Genomic DNA, 23351 nt, shown 5'->3' with positions numbered 1-23351 from the left:
CTGCGCCACCGGGGAAGCCCTCCTAGTGATCTTGAGTCTCTTCTGTGGCCTGAAGATGGGGCTTCCTGCCAGTCCTTGCTTTCTTCTCCTAGGAGAAGAACCTCCTGGCTCAGAGAAGCATTCACTCATTAACTAATTCATTCATTCTTCCGTTTTACAGATAGTTAGGGAGCGGTATTATGGGCCAGATGCACAGTGATCTATGGGTTTTCATTAGCCCAGAAGAATGCAAATTGACCTCTGGCTCTAAGTTGTGAGTGATAATCTCCTCATTTCTTCCCCCTCTTCCAAAACCTCACATACACTTAAACCATCCTGGGAATAGTCCAGAGACACACCCTGGCCAGCTCCTGCCCACAGAGGCAAAAGATATGAGCACACAGTGCAAAGACCTGAGAATACGTCAAGGGAACAGACAACAGAATGCAAATGTGTGCAGTACAGAGTATATGAGTGCATGAGCATAACTTCTTTCCAAATAAGGAGTTAGGTGACTTATAAAGGATTTGGCAAACATGTAGTGAAAACCAGTATGGAACTAGAAAGTTCAAGCCATAAGAGGGGAGCAGAAATAAATATGCTAAGAATAAAGCCAATATAGGCACCAGCACCCAGCCTCAAATTTGGCCTGAGTATCCTGACAGCCGACTCAAAAAGGGAAATGAGATGAACTAGAATTCTTAGTCTGCAATAGAAGTATACCTATTTTTTTCAGGAGAGACAATTCCTGGACATTACATAAGTGATTTAATCATGTGAGCACTTGTACAGAAACCAGGACAAAATTTGACATCAAAATCAGAAGGCTCTTTTATATGGTAATTTCTTATATAAACTTCCACTAAAGTGCCAAGCCGTGACATCCATGTAACAATTATCATTCAATGAATTACTCTCATGGAGTAACCAACAATAAAAAGCAAGTAGATAAGGCCACTGAGGAAAGTGAAATTTGCTGGTTAAGCTTTTGTGGTCCAAGTTTGCGGCTTTCTGGAGCTCTAACTTGATTCAAGGATAGAATGCAATTTTTAAAACAACCCCTTTGTGCTTGACACTCTGCTAAAAGTTGAATAAAATGAATTATATAGATTCAGCTTCTACATCTGGGAATTTATAATTTTTGTGGACACTTCTCTAGAGGCTCAGATAGCAGAATAAGAGCCTTAAAATGGTAGACAGTAAGATGTTAACGTCATACACAAGGCAAAGGTGAACGCATTTTGGGGAGGCATGCGGCTTAATAAAAGATTGTAGAATCAAACTGACCCAGGTTCCAAAATCTCTGTCTACCACTTACTGGCTATGTGACCTAAGACAAGTTACCTGACCTCTCTGAGCCTCAGTTTCTTCATTAAAGTAGATACTTTGTGTAAGGTGCCTGGTGCCCCATCCAACATGTAGCATGTGCCCAATTAGTGGCAACTACACTCCATTCCAGGGTTACTGAAGAAGGTGGCATTCCTAGCGTGGGGAGAGGAGCCATGGGCGAGGGAGGAGCCTCAGGAGTTCTCTGGTCCTCACCAGGGTTGCTGGGGACCCCATTGCCCCTTCTGAGAAATCCCCTCGAAGCCATCAGCTTCCTAAAGGTTGGGACTGTCCAGAGCACTTCTGCAGATGCTCCACCCTAAGTTGTCTCCCAGGAAGCCCCAGAATTCTCTCCCTCTCTGCTCTGTTTCTGTCACAACTTGACTGGGAAACCCATGACCCTCCTTTCCCTCGCCTGTTTTCGTTCCTCTTCAGAAATGCCCAGGAGCTTCCCTGGTGGCGCAGTGGTTGGGAGTCCGCCTGCCAATGCAGGGGACACGGGTTCGTGCCCCAGTCCGGGAAGATCCCACATGCCGCAGAGCGGCTGGGCCCGTGAGCCATGGCTGCTGAGCCTGCGCATCCGAAGCCTGTGCTCCGCAACGGGAGAGGCCACAACAGTGAGAGGCCAGCGTACCGCAAAAAAAAAAAAAGAAAAAGAAATGCCCAGGACTTAGCCTTTCAGCAAAGGAAGGCCCATCTCTCCTTGTAAGGAAGGCCCATCCTTCCCCGTCCAGCCCCGTGGTCTCCCTGTACCTCAGCCCTCAGGGGCCCCTCCTCTGCTCATCACGGCGAGGTTCAGGTGTCAGGTAGGGTGAGGGGCACAACCTCCTGCTTCTCCTTGAGGCATCCTTGTCTAGATTGGATGCCAACCAGTCCCAGGCAGCCTCTAAGTGACACCAAAGGGAGGGGGGGGTGGAATGGGAAGCCACATGATGTTCCCCTGCCCACCCTGACCACACCTCCCTGACAGCCGGGCACCCAGAGCTCCCCTGAGCCACAGAGCTGGGCAGGAAGAGAGAGGCAGATCCAGAGCATCGCGGTGTTGAGCCAGGGGCCAGGCACACACCGGGCTGCTCCTTCGGACACATCCCTTTTGCCCAGCCTCTCTCCCTCTGCCTTTTTTTTTTTTTGCAGTTTCTCTGGTACTTTCCAGCTCACTGCCAAATTGTCAAAAGCTATGAGAGGCAAAGTGCTGTTCAGTTAATGATTCCAGTCCCTGGAGAGGTGGAACGCTCTTTTAAGAGAAAAAAAATAGAGAGGAGTTGGGGGTGTGCGAGGGGCAGAGAGGGGGATGCTTCAGTACTTTAAACAAAAGCTCCTTCTAGCTCTTTTTCAGGAACAGATTAGAAGTGGGGAGGTTTGCCCTGAGCGGCCTTCTCTCTGTGGGGAAAGGCCTGGAGCCTCCCCCTCACTTTTCTCTTTTTTCACAGAGTAGAAAGGGTCTGAATCAGAACGCTGCCATCCTTTCGGGCCCAGGGGCCTCCACCCTCTGTGTCCCCAGCGTAGGACACCCCAGCAAAACCATCCCTTCGCACTCAGGGGGGCTGCCTGCAAAAGCAGCCTGCAAGCTCCCACAGTGCAAAGGTTCCTGCGTTCCTCCGCTCCCTCCACAACCCCTCCTCCTTCCCCAGCTGCTCCCTTGGAAAGGACTGAGAGTAGGGTGTGACCGATGGCCCCAGTGGACCCCTGAAGAATTCCCTCCCTGCCCGGTTTTCCTCCTCAGTCTGGTCCCACCCAAGTCTATGGATCAGGAGCAAACCAGCCAAAATTTCTTCATCTCCGTGCAGCCCTTTCCAGCATTCCAAGTGCTTTCACATTCCTTATCTAATCTGTTCTCACCACAGCCTTGTCATGTAGGCTGTACTGTTTTTTTTTACCAGTTTTGCAGATGAAAAAAGTGAGAATTAACTCCCTTGGCTGAATGCCCCTGTGTGGCCTCCGCCCCCAGCGAGTTAAGACATCAGCCCTGACTGGACAGTCAACACCTCTCAGAAGGGAAGATTGAAGTGTGGGGCTTGAAAGATCTAGAAAGGAAACCGAAAAATCTCTGTAGAGGCTGCCCTCTTCATAGAGACGAGACCTGCGTGCCCTTTAATTTCCGTCATCTGCAGTGTGATCTGCCTTTGGGTGGGGCAGGGGGTATTTTTTAAGTTATTTTGATTCATATTGTCCCTAGAACAGTTCCCTGCCATCTTGATACCTTTCATCTGTTCACATCCTCATACAAAAATTCTATCAGCTGCGAAAATGCAGCCGCACCTTTGGTGCCATGGTGTGTGGCTGCCCAGAGCCCAAGAGTTCATAGCACCCTGGTCGTGGGATCGTCTCAGGGGTCGGGAGGATGGGCAGGGACCGGAAAAGAAGAGCAGGGGCTGCACTTTGCTGACCCTTGAGCCCACTGGATGTTCTGCTAATGCTCACAGGAAAGACGGTACAAGGTTTGCTCCGTACAAGGCTTCCCTCCTTCACTACCCGCCCCCAGTGAGCTCCTGGCACCTGCTTCACTGTTGTACCCAGGCACCAGCAGGGGCTCCGTGCTGGCACTGTGCCCAGCAGCTGTGAGGCGTCAGCACAGGAGGGGGCGGGCATCGAGGAGAAACAGGGGCCCGGCCAAAGAGAAGTTGGTGACCGGGAAGGGTCTCTGAGCAGCAATGCCAGGGCGTGCAGCTAGAGTCCATGGCAGATGGAGCAGTTGAGACAATCCTTGCTCACCAGCCCCACCCCATCCCACCTTGATTAGAATGATCTGGCCCCAGAAGAGTAACACTGAATTAATTAGGGGTCTGTTGTCATGAAGCAGCTCATTATTAGAGTCCCTCTCCTGGGAGGGGAGATGGGGAAAGGTGTGAAGATGACAGCTATTCAAACAGAATCTTTTAAAGAGCTAGACCCTCCCTCAGCTGTCTGTTCTGCCCTTGGGCTCTGCCAGGAAGTCAGACACACCAAAGCCTACAGGGCTGCCCTGCACTGCACTGGCCGCCCCAGATTTCAGGCGGTGGAGGCTTTCTGGCCTCACTTCCCTTCCCTTCTCTGACCCTGTTTCTCAGACCCCAACTCTGACCCCATCTTCATGATCTTACTCTTGCTCTCCATCTGCCTTTGAGCCAGCAGAGCTCTAGCTTAGTGGCCCTGGAGTTCTTTTCAGAGAAGCACCTTGAGTGTTTATAGTACTTTCCTCCTAAGAGCTCTTACCGGTCCAACGAGAGCCAAAAAGATCATTTCAACAGACACTAATGCATATAGTGGGTTTGTGCTCCAGGTTCCAGAAGATTTGGTTTCAGGGGGCAGGGGGATGCATGGAACAAGATTCCCTCCTCTCCCCATTCTTTTCTAGAGATGGGAAAACAGAGGCCCAAGAGAGTTGAGTTCTGACTCTCTGCCTACCAGCTCTGTGACCTTGAGGAAGTTTCCTCACCCCTCTGTGCCTCAGTTTCTCATCTATAACATGGGATAATAGGGTTCTTGTGAGGATTAAATGAGAAGAAGTGTATAAAGCCCTTGGCATGGTATCTAACAATAATAGGGGTTAAATAAATGTGGGCTGTGACTTCTGTTCCACTCCTGCCTGGTTTCAGCAGCAAGAATCCATCCATTCCATCAGCCTGTGTTATTGAGGTCCTGCTCTGTACACAGTAGTACCCAGTACAGTGAGGCATATGGAGCTGCACAAAACATTGTATCTGTTTTCTAGGGACTTACAATCTTAGGAAAGATAACTGCACGTGTTCCCAAGTAACTGTGCCAAGAGTCACACTAGATACTGTTGGAGTTCAAAGGAGGGATCAATACAGGCTTCATGGAGGAGGTGGCATTTGGGTTTGGTCTTGAAGGATGATTAGGATCTAGGAAGTAAAATAAATTCTTAAGCAAAGGTGTAAAGACCAAGAACCTGGGGACATAATTGGAAAATGGTGAGAAGGCCGTGTTAGCTAGACCCCTGAGTGACAAACTGAGGCATGTGAACTTTTCTAAATTATCAATAGGGACAATTAAAGGTATTTTGTGTGCGTGCATGGATTCATGCAATGATTTCCTTTTTTGTTCATCTTCCAAAAGTAGTGTATGTTCATCATAGAAAAAAATAGGAGACCGAGATAAGTGAGAGAGAAAATTACAAACACCTGAAATTTAAGGATTTTGCATACAGAAAAGGCAGGATCAAATAAGTGTTTTAAGAAGATTAATCTGGCAGTGTTTGGTAGAAGAGATTAGAGCAGGAATATGCTGGAAGCAAGGAAATTTCTCAGGTTATCGCAGTAACACAGATAAGAGGCAATAAAGACTCAGACCTAGCCCGTTAGCAATGGGAAGAGAAATACAGTGACATGGATGTGCTTCTCTCAGTTACCACGCATTTTCTGCACCAGGGTAGACACATGCCACATGCGTTTTTTAAAAATGACTTTTCCTTTTAAAATCTCAGGGAGTCTCCTGCATTCAGGTACAAGCCCAGTGTCAGATAGCCGTGCTCACAAACCTAGACCTCCCTTCCCATCCTTCCAGCCCGAAATGCCATCCTCAGCGTTAATGAAAGAAAGTGATTACTGTTCCAGATTATAAAGTGCGGCGCAATTTTAGGCCATTGAAAAGAATGAGTTAATTAAAGAGGGTAATAATAACCCTCTCCGGAGCCCCGCCCTTTGCTCCTTTTCCAGCTGCAGGTGGCCTTCTTTGTCACGCTGGAGGAGACAGCTATATGATCTATTTTGTTCCCTAGGAGTTATCTCCAGGGACACCCAGCACTTTTTAGATGTAATTTTTAGTCCCAGTGCAGGCATTGTCCTCTTGTTTGACTTAGGGAAAACCGAGGCCCCAGAGGGAGGCAGAGTGAAAGAGACGAGTCCAGGCTTTGCAGTCAGGCAGCTGCAGCCTGGAGCTGTGCTCGGCTCCTTCCTGTGTGATCCTGCTCTAGATAGTTTACGTTTCTTATTCTGTGAGATGGGAAGGCCTACTGCACAGAGTTTTCAAGATTAGCCATGTTTATGTCTCCAACTTTTTGCACACTGGTTGTCATGCTCAATAGATTTTCCATAAATATGTTGAACTAATTGATAAAGGGAGATAAGCGATTCAAAGCCCTCTATATGTCCAGTTCTAGGAAGTGCTAGGTTCCTTTGCCCCCCCAGCTCCCCCTGGAAATTTTCCAAGGTGGTAGTTAACCTTGGGCATATGTCAATATGCCTCATCTTCACTGCATCCTATTCCAGAGCTTGGTGAAGGCTGCATTGCCTCCACATGGACCCTAAAGGTTGCTTCTAAATCATTCCCAGTTCAAAAAGCCTAAGAGGTTAGATTCTATCCCGATACAGCCAGGGCAGCCCCAGGCCGGTAACCTGGGTGTGATGCCTTGAATGGAGATCCCGAGAGTCCAACATTGCTAGAGTTTTGGATAAACAGAGATTCCGATTTAGCAGGAGACGCTCATTATTCTTTATGAATTCCTCCTGCTACCCCTCTGTGCTCCCCCCAACTCTGTGCACTCCCGGTGAATTATTGCTTTGCCGCTGCGTGATTTGATTTCATCTGAGGCTGCTTAATGCTTCTTCCATCCCTCGCTGTGTTTATCTTATTGTTTCCCAGAACAATCAAGTGTTTCCTCTGCCCCTGGCAGCTTCATCTTGTTCCCGGAGCCTCCTGACCTGCCCAAGTCTTGACTGGGAGCAGCCTTGAAAGGTGGGACTGATCTAGGGTCAGAGCCCTGTGCTCCAGAGCTGCCCCATGTCATTCAGCTCTATAAGCTCTAGTCCCTTGTCCTGGGCCTTGGAGCTCCAAGCCCTACCTGACAGAGCGAGAACCAAGAGATTGATTCTGGTGCTTCTGGGACTTGATGTCACTCTCCCCTGAGTCGTAAAGGGAGAGGCCCCTGGGACAGCAGCTGGTGCCCTTGTAAAGTGCAGTTTGTCCTTCACCCCAGGAAGGTGTGAAGAGAGGCTGTTCCTCGTGGTTCTGTGGGCCGCTGGATGGTGATTGCTTGGTCATCTACCCCTGGCTGATGAGAAGCAAAGACGCCATGATTTAGAAGGGAATCCCACTCCAGCCAACCTCCCCAACCTAACCCCCAAACGCTTACCTTGCTCAGAGTACATGCTCAATAAATATTCACCACATCCCCGGTCCTCCTAAGCCAGAATTCTCAGACACTCCCAAGATGCAGAAGTCCAGAGACAGGTGGTTCCTCTAGGGACCCCCTCCTTCCCTTCCAAGAGAAAGCCCACCATGGGCTGGCCTTCTGAAATCCAGGAGCCTCTAGCCCCGCGCCCCCCTCTGCTAGCTCCCCCACCCCCAGCTTAATATCTAGGGCAGATTCCTGACATGCACAGAAATAGTAATAATTGTACATGGAAATGTCAATCTCCAGTGTCAAAGCCCCTGTGACTGGCCGACAGCTCACTGGGGACCAGTGCTGGAAGCATCTGCATGTGTGTGGGAGGATGTGTGTGCCCATGCACACAAAGGTGAGGGCAGCCAGAATTCTCAAAGTTTAGCACACCTTGGTGACCTCCTTCTTTCTCGTGGATAGGAGGGGCCCTTGGCTTCCCCCCTCTTCCTCATCTCTCCTGGATCCGTACAACCCACAGGCCAAGTTTTCCAGGCTCCTGTGTTCCTCTCCAATCATCCAAGCATTTAGGGGCAGGCTCCCAGCTGTCCCCCAGGGAGCTTCAGCCCACTGGACTGTGACTCTGCATGGCTAGTTAATGTTTGCACACCTCGGGGGTAGAGAGGAGACATGAGCCAGAGGCACCCTGGAAGTCACTGCTGCTGCTTCTGTGTGTGTGTGTGTGTGTCTATGTATGCATGCATGTGTAGTGCGTGCAGGATAGAGGGAGGAAGAATCTCAGAGACAGACTTTACCAAAGACTTCAATCTATAAATAATTCAGGTCATGAAACTCTACAAAAATAAACTTCAGCATGAATCCTCGCCCTCGCAGCACTCAATGCACAGCTGCAGATATACTTGCTCATTAACTCATTCCCAAGTTCAGTCTGAGCAGCGCCAGGCCTTCCTCACCTTTCCCCTCTTTAAAGGTCTCAAAGTATACACACACACACATACATATACACATACACACGCACGCACACACACACACACACACACACACAAACACTCATAAGCCCAGAATCCTGAAGCCAGAGATAAAATCAAATAATAAAGGCCTCCTCCAAAGGGAATTTTGGGACACATGATGACGAGACCTGCTGAAATTGTTGCTGAGCCCTCAATGACTACATGTCAAAAACGTCATCCTCTCCAAATACTCAGGTCTGACAAACCAAGTTTCCAAGAAATCTGGGCTTGGACATAACAATAACACTTTTATATTTATGTCACACTCTAAAGTTTCCAAAGAACTCACATTTCCTTCCCCTCCTGCTTTTCAGTTTAGGTATCACCTCCTCCAGGAAGCCCTCCTCTCAGTCCAGGTGAGGTGCTGCCCTGCCCTCCATGCCGGCCTCCCTGGGATCCCCATGCAAACCTCCTCTCACACGGGGTGGCCCAGGTGTGTGTGAGGACTGATGATTGGATTGTCTGTTTCCCCATTCCTGGGGCTTCCTAAGGGGATCCTTTCTCAAAGTGTCCCTGGCTCTTAGCACAGGCCTGGCTAACGGGAGGCATGTCCTGAATGAATATTGGATAGTACCGAAATTCAATGAATATTGGACAGTACCGAAATTTGCAGCTATGGAAACTATCACACAAACAAGTGAAGTGACTTGCCTGAAGTCACATAGCCAATTAATGAGAAAGCTGGGATTAGATCCCAGCCTTGCAGACGCAAACCAGTGCCTCCCTCTGTGTGGTGATGTCTCTCAAACCAATCTATTTCCTACTGAGAGGCCCAAGAAGATTCCCAATTCTATTGCTCCTCAGCAGCTCTTGCAAAAAAAAGATGCTACTACTGCTACTACTGCTACTACTAATAATAAAGCGATGTTAGAGTGTCAAATCCCAAGTAAAAGCTCCATAATTTAGGACTAACTAGGGAAGAAATTGATGCATAAGAAAAAGAGTTTGGAGGGGCCTGCAGATAAGCTAGTTAATTGGATATGCTGATTTAAATTGGATAGTCAAATAAAGAGGCTGTCATTAATTTCTGTACAGACCTAGCTGTGATTTAAAGGAAAGCTACTACTAATAGGATTACTATTTCATTCTCATTTCAAAGAGGCCCCTCCCACCAGGAGGACCAGACAGTAAATCTCCCCTGGTTTTCACCTCACATCCTCCTGCCCCAGAGCCAGCCCTGATAAACTGCCTTTTAGCCTCCCAGCAGGTCTCCCCAAATTAGGCTCTGAGTTTATTGTTGCCTCTAGGAAGTAAGTGTTTGTCCTACTTTGGCCACTTCCTCTTTCTTTGGGTCTGAAAGAGGAAGAGCAGCTAAAGAGAGGATTTGGACTCTCATCTGCCCATCTACTCTGTTCTCAGCTGCAGTGAATGGCTGTGTTCGCACATTATTATCTCTTAGGAGAGTCACAGAGTGGCTGAGAGTCAGGCTCTGTGTGGGAAACCCAGTACTGCCACCCTTTAGCTGTGTGATCTTGGGAAAGGCACATAACTCTCCATGCCTCCAATTTCCCATCTGTACAATGGGAATAATAATAATGTTTACCTCATGGGTTCTTGTACAGGTTAAATGAGTTCATTTTTGTTAAGTACTTTCAACAGCACCCAGCACATTGTAAAAGCAATAGAAGTGGTAGCTATTAAATTCTTTAGGCCAACACGGCCCTTTGAAAATCCACCAAGATCATCCTTACTATCTTCAGGCAGGGCCACATTTAACCATGAAGCAAAAGAAGTCATCCCGGGCTTCCCTGGTGGCGCAGTGGTTGAGAGTCCGCCTGCCGATGCAGGGGACACGGGTTCGTGCCCCGGTCCGGGAGGATCCCACATGCCGCGGAGCGGCTGGGCCCGTGAGCCATGGCCGCTGAGCCTGTGCGTCCGGAGCCTGCGCTCCGCAAGGGGAGAGGCCACAACAGTGAGAGGCCCGCATAACGCAAAAAAAAAAAAAAAAAAAAGAAGTCATCCCGTGTTCAGAACTCTCCTGAGAAAGAAGATACAGTCTTCTGTGGTTACCCACTCTGTAGTCAGGGCTCCTCATGACAGGAATTCTTACTAGAGCTAGCCTAAATCTCCTTGTACAATGGTTTAGGCACATTTTGTCTTTTGCTCATCTTTGTAGAGACTGTCACCCTCCATTGTAGCACACTGCCCTTCTTATCCCAACTTCTGAGCTTTGTCCAAGCAAATTGACACCACTAGCTCTGCCTGTCCGCTGAGGTCAAGCCCTCCCAGGAGAGGAGGAGCCCAAGTAGAAAGACGGGTTGAAATGACTGGCTTTCTCCTGTCTGTATCACGTCCCTCCTCTGACCCTTCTCCATGCTCCTCCTCTGCCTGGTTGGATGCCTGGCTGGGGCCTGTGCAACTCGGTCTGATAGTGCCCTTCTCTTGGATTGGATTCGTGGCCTATTTCAGTGTATTGTTGTCCTTGTGGTCATTGAAACCTGGCCCTGGCGACACAAGCTCAGAAGCTGAAGAGAACCCACTTTGTGGGACACCACACAATAGACTCAATCTGTTGCATTTTAAAATCCCAATTTTGTTTAGGACTCTGTCACAGTCGCCACCACCACCCTGTGTCTGGCAAGGATGGAGGACAACACTGAACCTCAAAACTTCCCATCCAAGACAGAGAAAGATGGGGACACGTGTGCTTGAATTATAGTAGGGCCCACCTTTGTCCCTCCTCAGTCACAGGGTGTTCTCTTCATCAGCCATGTGCTTTCCTCTGGACCACACCGGCTGGAGCTGGAGGGAGCCCCAGGTCCACCCCTGACTAGCTATGTCCATGAATGGAAGCGCTTGGATGAGATGGGCTCCAAAGCCCTACAGCTCTGGCAGTTTTCATAAGTCTGTGATTCTCCTGTGATAGACCCTGAGAAGATTGCTCCTTCGTGTTATTCAGAGAGGAAAACTGAGCCTTGGGGAGACGAGGTAACTGACCTAAAAGTGTACCATTAGGCAGAAATCAAGCCCAGACAAGAACACAGTCAGAGCAGAAACCCAGGAACCCTGAGTCCCACTTCGGTGTGTTGCCCGGAGGGAGCAAAGGGAATTAAGGAAGGGAAAGACCCCTGCCGCCCAGTTGGCCTCCCCTGGCTTCTGCCTGCCAGCCCTGCCCCCACCTCATCCCTTTGACCCCCAGCCTCCTGGCCCCCTTCTCCGTCTTCTCTGTCTTCCTGTTGGTATCTTGGAGAGCTGCACCAGCTCAAGGCAGATAGCGTGGGATGAGGGAGTAAGTAGGGGTGCACAGACTTCTTAGGCAATACCTCTCTTCATTCCAGGGATTTAGACTTTTTTTTTTTTTTTAAACATCTTTATTGGAGTATAATTGCTTTACAATGGTGTGTTAGTTTCTGCTTTATAACAAAGTGAATCAGTTATACATATACATATGTTGCCATATCTCTTCCCTCTTGCGTCTCCCTCCCTCCCACCCTCCCTATCCCACCCCTCCAGGCGGTCACAAAGCACCGAGCTGATCTCCCTGTGCTGTGTGGCTGCTTCCCACTAGCTATCTACCTTACGTCTGGTAGTGTATATAGACTGAATGAAATAGGATAGCTTAGTTCAGGTTCAGTACCAAGAACATTTTCTGTTCTGGTTTACTTTCAGCTCTGATGTCTGAGAGTTATGTAGGTTTGATTCTGGCTTCAACTGCTTTATTGAAAGATTGGGATTGTAGGCAGAAACAAAAAATCTGTTTAGGTCTCTTATTCAGAAAAAAGTGAATGGCTGGGATTAGTCCTAACTGTGATGCAGCAGAGTATGTGATGATAAATCGGCTTTGGTTCAATTCAGCTCCAACCTGGCCATGGGTACCATCTAGTCCTGGGGACCACAAAGGGCCAGACATGGCTTTCCTCCTTCTGACTTTGTGTGCCCAGGCTCTTGGGGACGAGGCTGCTTCACCTGGCAGAGGGTTAACCGGCCTCCGCAGGCGGGGAGATCCTGGGCTGGCCCTGGCGTGGGAGGATGGTTCCTCAGTTCCTGGGGCTGAGCCAGTGCCTGGAGGAGACTGAAACATGCCTGGAGAGGAGCAGCTGTCACAAGGAGGGTGGTGAGAAGCACCGGGACATTTTCCATTTGGAGGGGGAAGCAGAGCTTGAACTCTCCCATTTTATGGAGACGGAATATTGAGGTTAAACCAACAAGAAGTCGTGACTATCGCATCTCCCCCTCCCTCCTGCAATAGCCCGAGAACTTTTGTGATTAAAAGCTACTATATTTCTAGAAGGATCTCATGGGAATTTTGGATTTGTCCATCTGAGAGAGAATGCTGCTCTGAAGGTTAAGGGGAACTGTTTTAACTGTGGGGCATTTTCCCAGACTGAGACCCTTGTTTCTTCCCTCTGCTTCCCATCATGAGATTTGCTCCAGGGTGGAAGGCAGTAGCCTCAGCCCCACACCATCATTCCTGACCCCAGTGTCTTCCTCTGCCCTATGAGAATGAATTAACTGACCCCCTGACCCCTCCCCTGGAAGGAGGGGCTTCAGTGACAGTTGCCAAGGCAACAGCTTGGAACAGCAGGAAGCCACTAACAAGGCAGAAAAAAGGTCGAAAGAAGAGCTTAGGGGAGAAGGAGAGTCCAACCCACAGTGGGGAGTTACTGGGGTAGGAATGGCTGAGAGCAGAGTTTCTTCGGTTCCACTGAGGTCACCTTCTCATCTTTAAGCCCAGAGCTCCCCAAGTCACCCATCAAAGCAGACAAGGAGAACCTGGTACCTCTGACTCTTGGCCCTGCTCCAGTGTTCCCACCCCTGGGGTCTAGGCCCAGGGCCTCAGGCAGGAAAGTGCTGTTTCTGCCACTAAGAACTCCAGAACCACTGTGCCCCATCCCACAATGGGCTCGTGGTCTGCTTCTCACTCACTCCAATCCAGCTCAACTCTGCAGGCACAGACCACACCCTGGCTCAGGCCCCTCAAGTATACAGATTCTCAGGAGGGTAGAAAAATTTGAATAGAAGCACTGGTCCTACCCTCCCAACTCTGCAAGAAATAATGCTCTTGACCCTCTCTACTCAGCCAATAAAAACTGAACATGTATCCATTCATCCATCCTTGTGTGTTTATTGTGGCGTCAGGCACCAAGCTTAGCCCTTGCAATGAATAAGTCATGGTCCTTGCTCTCAGGAGCTCTCGGTGGGGTGGGAGAAATGGGCAGAGGGAAGAAGATGGTTAGAAGTCCAAGAGAGAAATCAAAGGGAATAGGAGGGAAAGACTTCAGCTTAAAATTGTGCACAGAAAATTGTCTTTTGACCTCACTTTGATTTAGCACTAAAGAGCCCACGATACTTTATCAGTTGGTTCATAGTTCATGTCTTTTCAACAAGCATTTCCAAGCATTCCCTTTTATCCATCACCAGCTGTGTTCCCAGCTCCATTCTAGTCCTCAGAGGCTAGTCCTCAGAGAAACAGAAAGCCTTCCTGCCTTCAAAATGTTGGCAGACGTACGCACATGCGAGGCAATTAGAGAACAATTTAAGTAGGTAGTCAATACGCGTTAGCTAGTACGTATACAATGAACAAGTCAATTGATTATAATCCCAGGACAAAATGTCTGGTGGCTAAAAAGCCATCAGGGTGAGGAGCAATTAGTGTGGTGGAGAGATTGAGGAAGTCTTCATGGGGAAAGTGAGCTTGAGCTAGCAGGGGTTTAGTTGGACGGAGGACAAAGAAACAAGCCGGGGTTGGCAATATTGGTCAAGAGTCAGCTGCTGTGTTGGGAACAGGAGACCTAGTGGTGAGAGCACATTCAAACTATGGACTCTCTGCCATCACCTTTTTGTATGAGGTGCTGGTCCTTAGGGACCCCTCTCCGCCGAATTTCCAAATTCTGTGTAGAGCTTAGACTAGAGGAACCCTTCTCAAACCCCCAGACTAGCAGCATCCACATCAGCTGGGAATTTGTTAGAAATGAAAATTCTCAGGCCTCATTCCCACTGAGTCAGAAACCCTGGGGTGGGCCCAGGGGTGCATTTTCCCAATCCCTCCAGGTGGTTCTCAGGGCATGCTGGTTTGAAAACCACTGGGCTACAGTCGGTGCTTTTAGACCCTGGCCACTCACTAGATTCACCTGGGAAGCTTTGAAACCCAATGAAGATGCCAGGGCCCCAAGCACAGAGGTTCTGATGAATGGATCCAGCCATATTTTTTTTTTTTCTTTTTTGCGGTACACGGGCCTGTCACTGCTGTGGCCTCTCCCGTTGCAGAGCACAGGCTCTGGACGCGCAGGCTCAGCGGCCATGGCTCACGGGTCCAGCCGCTCCGCGGCATGTGGGATCCTCCCGGACCGGGGCACGAACCCGTGTCCCCTGCATCGGCAGGCGGACTCTCAACCACTGCACCACCAGGGAAGCCCCAGCCATATTTTTTTTAAAACTCCCCAGATCACTCTAATGTATATCCAGGGCTGAGAAGCACCAGACTAAATGACCTCCAAGTCCTTTCTGACTTCTTATCCTGGGACGGGCTCCGAGACTGATTCTCAGATTTTTGTTCTCAGGGATTCCCAGCTCACCAAAATCTCCTGGTGGATTTGCACACATTCAGGGGATATGTTTGGGGTCAGAAAGACCTTTCTGAGATCCTAAAATCTTGAATCTCTTGATGACCAGCTCTCTGATGGTTTGTATGCTGGTCCCACCATCCTCTCTTACTTGCCCGAGGCCAAAACACTCGGTGCAGATGTTGATTCTCCTACCCCAAACACAAATAAGTGTGCACAAGCACACACTCCCCCACACCCTCATCATGCAGTGCTATAAATATATGTACACACACAGAAGAATAACCATATAGGGATAGTCAGATCACACCTAAAAATATATACGTGCACACAAATAAACTCACCATCAGAAGTCCCAGACCAGCACACTCAGACTGCTTGGAAAAGGATTCCTCTTGGTGGAAGTTGGGCTGTTTGAATTAAGAGGCACCTCTGTCTTCCCTGTAACCTAGCCTGCTTCAGGGTAGCCCTTGGGGGCAGGATGTAGGGAATATCTTCTATAAACTACCTGCAGGTAAACCCGCAGGGGACCACTGAGTACAGATGCTGAGGATGCCCTTTTTTCTTTTGCAGATTCGAGCCGATGGTCCCCCCCATGGTGGGGTCCAATATGAGATGGTCTCCGTGCTCAAAGATGGGAGCCCCATCCTCCGGGACATGGCCTTCTCCATTGATCAGCGCTACCTATACATTATGTCTGAGAGACAAGTAAGTGCTGACACACATCCCTCCTTTCCAGAGCCCAGGAGGAGCAGATAACCAGTGACCTTTGTTCAGAAGCCCTTCCATCAAACAAGAGAGACGCCTGGGCCTGCTGCTCAGCGGTCCTAGGAAGCTTTTGCAGGGAGTCAGAGAGAAGCAGTTGGGGCCAGCCACTTCCTGGAGCCTCTCTTTAGGCCGCAGACCCTGTCTCAGCATGTGATGAACAGCCCCACAAGAACGGGCCAGACTGCACGAAGCAGCTTGGTGTGATTAGGAGGTAGATTTACTGCTCCCGAGCCGACAGAGTCTGCTGCTCAAGGGAGCCAAAGAGGTGTAAATAATCCAGGTCTCCAGGCTGGGAGAGATAGACCCAAGGTAGGGCCCCAGAAGGAGATAAAAATCTTGGGCTGACTCTTAGACTGATGCAGGGTAGAAGCTGGCCAGCTCTGGGAAGCTGCGGCTCTTTCTGCAGAGATGGGAAGGCCTGAGAAATAGAATTCTGTCCTTTTCTGGGTAACACCTGAGTGGGTTCCCCACCTTCTTGGATGAAATGTTATTCCCTTGGGTTACATTGGACCTGAATATGTGGGAGCAGAAAGAAGGCAAATGCAGGGAGAGCCATGGTGAAGGACAAGAGAAGGACAGGGGATTCCCCAAATCAGTGGCAGTGCAGAAAGCAAAGCTTAGACCTTAGGAAAGGCTGGCACCTTCCATTCATTCAGTCAGCGGGTCAACAGTTAGTCAGCAGGACTGGTGATCTTGACATTGACCTGAACATGGTAAGTAAGATAAAGGCCAAAAAAAAGGGAAAGGACTGTGAATCTGTTTTGGTGCTGAGGATACTGACTTACAGGCTAGACAAGGATGTGGCGCTGGAGGACCAGTGAGCTTTCTCAGGGTACCTCCCCACTCAGGTGTCATTCTCAAAATACTCTGCAAAGATTCCAGGTATCTGTCATCAAGTTCACCCTGCCCAGAGTTCTCTTTCCCTCCTCCCTTTTTGTATGTGTGAATTCTGAATCGGGGACGAGGTATGAGTGGAGGAAGGAAGAGGTGAATGGGCACATGATGGCATAAGGGAAGCAGGGATGCAACTTTAACTTGAAAATTACTTCCTGAGGAGATGACACAAACCATATGCTAATTGTATGCAAATTAAATCCAGATCCTCTTGAACCCACCTGTCTTTTTACCTTCTTTCATGTAGCCCCCATGGTTGAGGCATAAACAAGTCCAGATGCAAACTTGTAACCCTAAAAAAAAAAACATTACTGGGCATGTATTTATGGGGAACAATGTGCTGGAAAAACATCAAAATGAATGCGACTTGGTCACCACCCTCAAGTTGCTTACAGTCTAACAAGGAAATCTTTATCATCAGATTGGAGGCTATAAATGCTCTGCCTTCCCTTCCTATTTTTCTTTGTTTATAAGACAAAAGGTTATTTCTTAAACAAAACTGATAGGTGGGCACCATACAAATTCAAACAGTACATACAGAAAAGGAAATAACAAGTTCCCAAACCCCACACCCCCAAATGTAACACCATGTTAACATTTGGTGAACACCATTCCAGATGCTTCTGCAGAAATATCTCCAGATAGAAGCGTGGGTGGAGCGATAGCCCCCTAGACCGGTGCATTAAAGGATGGTCACTGGGATCAAATAGACCTACGCTAACATGATATTTTCAAAAGACGTATGTATGGCCGAGGACCAGGCTGGTAACTCTGGATAAAAATTCTTTCTTGGGTTCTCTGAACCCCATGAAGTAGGAAAGCAGAAACAGCAAACAGAAGTGACCAGTGAGACCTCAGTGGAACTGAGAAGATGCCAAGGCACATATTTGGGCTGCATATCTTTTAGTCAAATGAGATGCTTTCTGAAATTGAATTCAAAACGTGGCCGAAGAGGAGGGCTGGAGGCTGATAAGTGGCCTTCAGAGAATACAATGACCTCTTGAAACCATATCTGATGCCGTCTCTGAGAGCATTAGCTCTGGCTAAACCAACTGTCGGCATAGCTTATTTCTAAATAATCCCTCCTTTGGTCTCATCTTCTGCATCTCTGCCTGGTTCCTGTCAGTTGGCACCAAACAGAAGGGCTCAGTAGTAGCCAGTCATGCTGAGCAGATATAGGAAGAATTTGGGTTTAATGCCATGGGGCTATCTTGAATCAGGTGAGATATTAGTCAAGGGAGATCCCTATGCCAGGTGGAGCCGTGATCAGCGGGCAGAGTCGGAGGGGGACTGGTGGTGGAGCTCGGAGGCCCGTCACTTGGAGAGCCGCAGGCCATGTGGCAGTAGGTAGCCTGGTGATTTCACCAGGGGCTGGGTGCAGGGATGAAGGCCAAGAACACCTCAGGAGGGCCATCTGTCCGAGGCCAAGCAGCCAAGAGTACACCGGGTGTTCACAGACAGCTCGGACCTCTTAAAGGAAACAGTTGAACGTGTGGCAAGAGAACAGTCAATGGAAATGAAGTCAAATGATGTGGGTTCTAGTTCAGCTTTTGCTCTAACTGAGGTCCGAAGCTCTCAACATTTTATAACCGGGTGGCCTTAGACAAGTCACGTCACCTCAGGATGTCTCACAGGGGTCGCTGTGAGGCTTGGCTGAGACAGCAAGAGGGGAGTTCTACCTCACGCACCGAGAACACTCATCGTTCAGATTCCTCATGGCCTGTCCCAGCTTTCAGCCTTTATGATCCCATTACTCAGGAGGGTGGTGACCGTGGGTGGTGATTAGGAGGAAGCTAAGTGGTGGCACACCCAGCAGGCCTCAGGCCGAGCCAGGAGGCCTATGTTCTAGTCCTGGCCTACCTCTAACCAGCTGGCTGACCTAGACCCTGAACTTCTCAGGGACTCAGTTTTCTCAGCTTGAAGGATGGAGATAACAAATCGAACTCTCTAGAGGCTCTTTCAGACCTTAAGAGACTTGTCTAAGGTCTTGGGATCAGGGCTCTTCTCCGTCTCCAGAAGACAACCCCAAAAGCACAGGAAACAGCCTTGAGGTTAGACCAAAAGAACTTTCTGACCGAGTTTTATGAGTCCATGCGTGCCCAGATGAACTCCTTCCCCGAAGGGTAAACACTGCAATTAGGGTAGAAACGCTGGCGGCTATGCATAAGCAGATTCCTGTTTTGAGGTAGTCATTTAACAATTTGGAGTTCCCTAAAAGACCTAAGACCTTATAAGACATCGTGGGAATGGGATTTCCCACCGCCTCACTTTCCAGTAAATCTCTGGGCAGACTACTCTCACCCCTGCCTTCACCATGTCCCCAGCTCTTGTCTCCCTGTTCCGCTCCCCCTCCCCCAAATCATGGCACCTGTTGTACCCTTGATGCCACAAGAGAGTAGAACCAAGTCGCTACCCTCCAGTTTTACCTAGACAGGTTTTCATCTCCCCACAGAGCTAGAACAATCCAATATAGGCTCATGTGCTATCTCTCTCTCGCTCTCTCTCTCTCTCAGTTAATTAAATGTAATTAAGAAATAGGACTAGTAAGAAGTGTTGAGTCGTTAGTGCCACTGCCTAACAAGTCGATGTTAATGTACTGTTAATAGATCCAATGCTGGCCAGTCCCAGGGAAACATTTGGGAACCAATTCCCCAATCCTACTAATTGCCCAGGTGCTCCACGGATAGGATGCCTGACTCTTCCCTACAAAGTCCACCCCAGTTTCCTCAACAGCGAATCGACTGACAGATGTTATGGGAGGGAATTCAAGTCGCTACCATATTCTCAGTGTCTAATGGAAGTCAGACGGTGGGACCAAGGAAAATCAGGCGACGAGCCAAGTAAAAAAGCAAGTCACAAGATGAAAAGAAACTTGATAGCCCCAGTTTCCACCCAACTTGTCAGCCTGGCCACTCCCAGAAAGGGAATCTAACTCTGTACTCAGGGTAGATGGGAAAAACGTATGGGGATGGAAGCAATTATTTGATTTTATACTTTAATTAGTTTGAATTAGCAGAGGGAATAGAGGCATAAAATGATCTAGCGAAGGGTGAAATGGAAAAAGGGAGTCACAGTGGAGAATGGCTCCATGTAGGCTGGAAAGGGCCTTGGGAACAGCAGAAAGGCTGGTGATGGGTATGTGTGTGTGTGTTTAGTGTGGGTGAGGACACGGGATGCTGCTGTCTATTTCGAGGCCTGGAGAGTCAAGATAGCATAGTGGTTAAGAGTGGGAGCATGGGAGTCAGACCGCCTTGCACACAATCTGTCACCACTTATTAGGCATATGGCCTTGAGAATGTTATTTCACCTCTCTACACCTCGGTTTCTTCATCTGTATAGTGGGCCTAATAATGGTGACTGTTGTGAGGATCGAGAGACTATATATAAATTACCTAGCACTGTGCCTGACACACAGTCAGTGCTTTCAATAAGTGGTAATGATTGTTATCATTATCGTATTGTCATTCATAGGATTATTAGAACTTCTGAGACCCCAGAGAGGGCTAGAAGCATCTCCACTATAAATTACGGCTGAGAGAGAGCTCCCAGTCTCAGGCAAACACCTCCAACCTGACTTTCCTGCTGCTCCCTCCCAAGGGACACCACAGAAGCCTCTGGCCTGGCCTTATGACAGCATCCGGCTAAGTCGCTCATAATCTGCTATTTATTTTTAAAATCCAGGAATGTGCCCAGCAGACTAAACAGTCCTGGTCCCCTTGATACAGGCGAAGGCAGCCCTGGGCTCATGTGTGAGGCCTGGGAGGCCAGTATTCCAGGCATCTGTGGAGAGAAGGGAGGGGGACCCTGAGCCCTGGTCATCCCCCAAGCCTCCAGGCCCCTGTCTGGCTGCATGTGTGGACACTGGGCCAGAAAGGGGCTATCCCTGGGGCTTTCCATGTCTGGCCTCACCAAGTAAGTAAGCAAGCCCCCAGCTCATTGCAGTAGATGGGGCTGCCATTCTCCAAACAGTGGACACTCAGACCCCAGTTCTGAATGCCCATATGTATGGCAGTTATTGGCACACATTCTGGTTATTTATTGCTATGTAACAAACCACTTCCAAACTGAGGCATAAAACAAGCACTTCCACATGATCACAAAACTATGTAAGTCAGGAGTTCAGATCGGGTGCACCGAAGAGGGCTTTTCTCTTCTCAGCAACTTCTGGATTGGAGCCTCTGCTGGGATGACATGAATGGGCTGCGGTGACTGGAATGATTAGGGCTAGAATGACCTGGAAGCACGTCCTCTCACATGTCTGGCAGCTGGGAACTAGAAGGCTGGGATCAGCTGGGACTGTCAGCCAGGGTACCTTAGACAAGGCCTCTCCCTGTGTCTTGGGCTTCCTCACGGCATGGTGGCCTCAAGATGGTCAGACATCCTGAGCGTGGCACCTCATGGCAGACATGGCCGCTCAGGGCTCCAAGAGTGAGTATTCCCACAAATAAGGTAGAAATGTTATTGCCTTTTTTTACGACTTAGCCTTAGAAGTCATATTTGTTCTCTCTTCTCCCTGACTGTTCACCTCTCTACCACCCATCACCCCAGGTGATTCTGATGGGTGTGGCCCATGACCATGCTTTGAGAAACAAGACACAGGGAAGGTAAATACATGGTTTCCTTTCTCCCAAGTTATGAACCATAGAGCATCAGAGCTGGTAAGGGCTTCAGAGCTCACCCATACTGACCCCAGATGGGAAGTATGAAGCCCATGGGACATGGAGCAGGCTAGCTGCCCTTTCAGCCTTGTACAACACCCAACACCTAAGATCAGAGTCACCAGAACTGGTTTGATTTCCCTGAACTCACAGGGAAGTGCCAGTAGCTTTAAAGCTTGCTGTTGATGGACTGAAGGTTGTGTTAAGTCCTAAATAAGACCCACATCAAAGGTGGCTCTGAAGGTGCTTCTGGGAAGCCTTTGAGGAAATCCATCAGGAACAGGGACACACTGCCTGGAAAGTGCCCAGACGATGGCATGTGATTTTTTTTTTTCTTTTTCTTTTTTTTTTTTTTTTTTTTTGTACGCGGGCCTCTCACTGTTGTGGCCTCTCCCGTTGCGGAGCACAGGCTCCGGACGCGCAGGCTCAGCGGCCATGGCTCACGGGCCCAGCCGCTCCGCGGCATGTGGGATCTTCCCAGACCGGTGCACGAACCCGTGTCCCCTGCATAGGCAGGCGGACTCTCAACCACTGCGCCACCAGGGAAGCCCATGGCATGTGATTTTAAGGGCTGTCCCGGGCAGTCTTCCTGTGCAGTGCTGCATCAGTCCACTCAGAAGATGGTCCTGCTGGATGATCCACCGTCTCATGCAGGGCAATGGGACTTTACGCCCACGGATGACAGGAAAGTAACTTTTTAATCACCCCCATCTTAAGTAATTTCAGAGAGTTGAGGCAAGAAGAACTCTGGCCTGGAGTTATTAGCAATCAGAATTATTTGGAAAGATTATGAAGCTATCCTTCTCTGAAGGTCTCAACTGCAGGAGAGACACCCCTGCCCCCCAGCTCCTTGCACTGGTTTAAGACCCTGCCTGGGGTGGGGAGAGGGCTGGAAGGACACAGACCAGATGCCTCTAGCATGCCACCCTGGCAGTGTCCAGCCAGCTTCACTAGAGAACGAATTTTGGTGTCCTTGGTTTGGGGGAGGGCCTGTCAACTATAAACCTGGACCTAGGGCCAAAAATAAGAAGCATTTTCAATGGGCCTATTGTGACATAAGGGCAGTAAGTCTCTCACCTGTGACCAAAGCCACTGAACTGCCAAGCCCCTAGGCATCTAAAGACTTGGGGAAGGGGAAGGGGAAGAAAAAACTCAGGGGAGCCATACTTCCAGATGTCCCCTGCTCATTTATTTTGACATCTCAGACTATTATTTTGATTGTGCACATTTGTTTAGTCCTGGCGATAAGGCTTCCCAGGGTGCAAGCAGAGCGTGCCAAGGTGTATTTTTACAAGGCGGTTGAAGTCTCAGTAACAGGAGCTCTCCCTTCTGCCTGAGCTGGGAGGCCTGGGCTGAGCCACAGTGGGGAGAGAATTTGAGGAGGCAGGGGCTGGAGCAGAGCCTGAGGGACTTTAGGGAGAATTACAGAGTTTGCGGATTAGGAAAGTGAGGATAAGCGAATTTCTGCTGTACTTTTGTTTTCAAATGTGCCACTTTCAATCCAAGCCTTTGATGCACATGTGTTTCTGGTTAAGGACCTCAGTGTGGCCCAGGAGCTGAGTGCGCATCTCAGTGTCTTTCCCAAAGGAGGAGGGGAATCCTGCCTCGTGGAGGAGGGGGTTCAGGGACTGGTGACCCCCTCAAACCTGGATATGATTTTTTTCCTCTTTCTTTCCCCCCATTTCAAATATCAGGGAACAAAGAAGCTGACACGGAGCTGATTCCCTGGCTATTAATATTCTCATTGGAGCATTTTTAATAAATATTTTCATATGAGGGAAAGGAAATGCAAGCCCACCCTATTTTCTTTTTTTTTTTGCGGTACGCGGGCCTCTCACTGTTGTGGCCTCTCCCATTGTGGAGCCCAGGCTCCGGACGCGCAGGCTCAGCGGCCATGGCTCACGGGCCCAGCCGCTCCGCAGCATGTGGGATCTTCCCGGACCGGGACACGAACCCGTGTCCCCTGCATCGGCAGGCGGACTCTCAACCACTGCACCACCAGGGAAGCCCCAAGCCCACCCTATTAATCAGACGCTTGGCTTGTTGTATTTAAGAGAGAAAACTCCAGCCTCTTATTTTAAAATCCTTTGGTTTGGAAAGAAATGATTGAACACAATGCCCAGGCTGGGAGAACTGGTGCCTAAAAAACTCATTT

The 23351-nt window shown here is 49.1% G+C and overlaps 1 protein-coding gene across 1 annotated transcript in view; it reads left to right on the top strand.

Annotated features, from left to right (window-relative positions):
* The window catches only part of PLXNA2 (plexin A2), a 219390-nt gene that overhangs the window by 82178 nt on the left and 113861 nt on the right, over positions 1-23351 (top strand). The window contains exon 4 of the mRNA XM_081224648.1: positions 15450-15584. Within this exon, the coding sequence (XP_081080774.1) occupies positions 15450-15584 (135 nt within the window). The remainder of the gene's footprint in view (positions 1-15449; positions 15585-23351) is intronic.

The sequence above is a fragment of the Mesoplodon bidens genome (assembly GCF_964165515.1).
Source record: "Mesoplodon bidens genome assembly, chromosome: 2".
Taxonomy (NCBI): domain Eukaryota; kingdom Metazoa; phylum Chordata; class Mammalia; order Artiodactyla; family Ziphiidae; genus Mesoplodon; species Mesoplodon bidens.
This window is presented reverse-complemented; position numbering and strand designations above follow the sequence as displayed.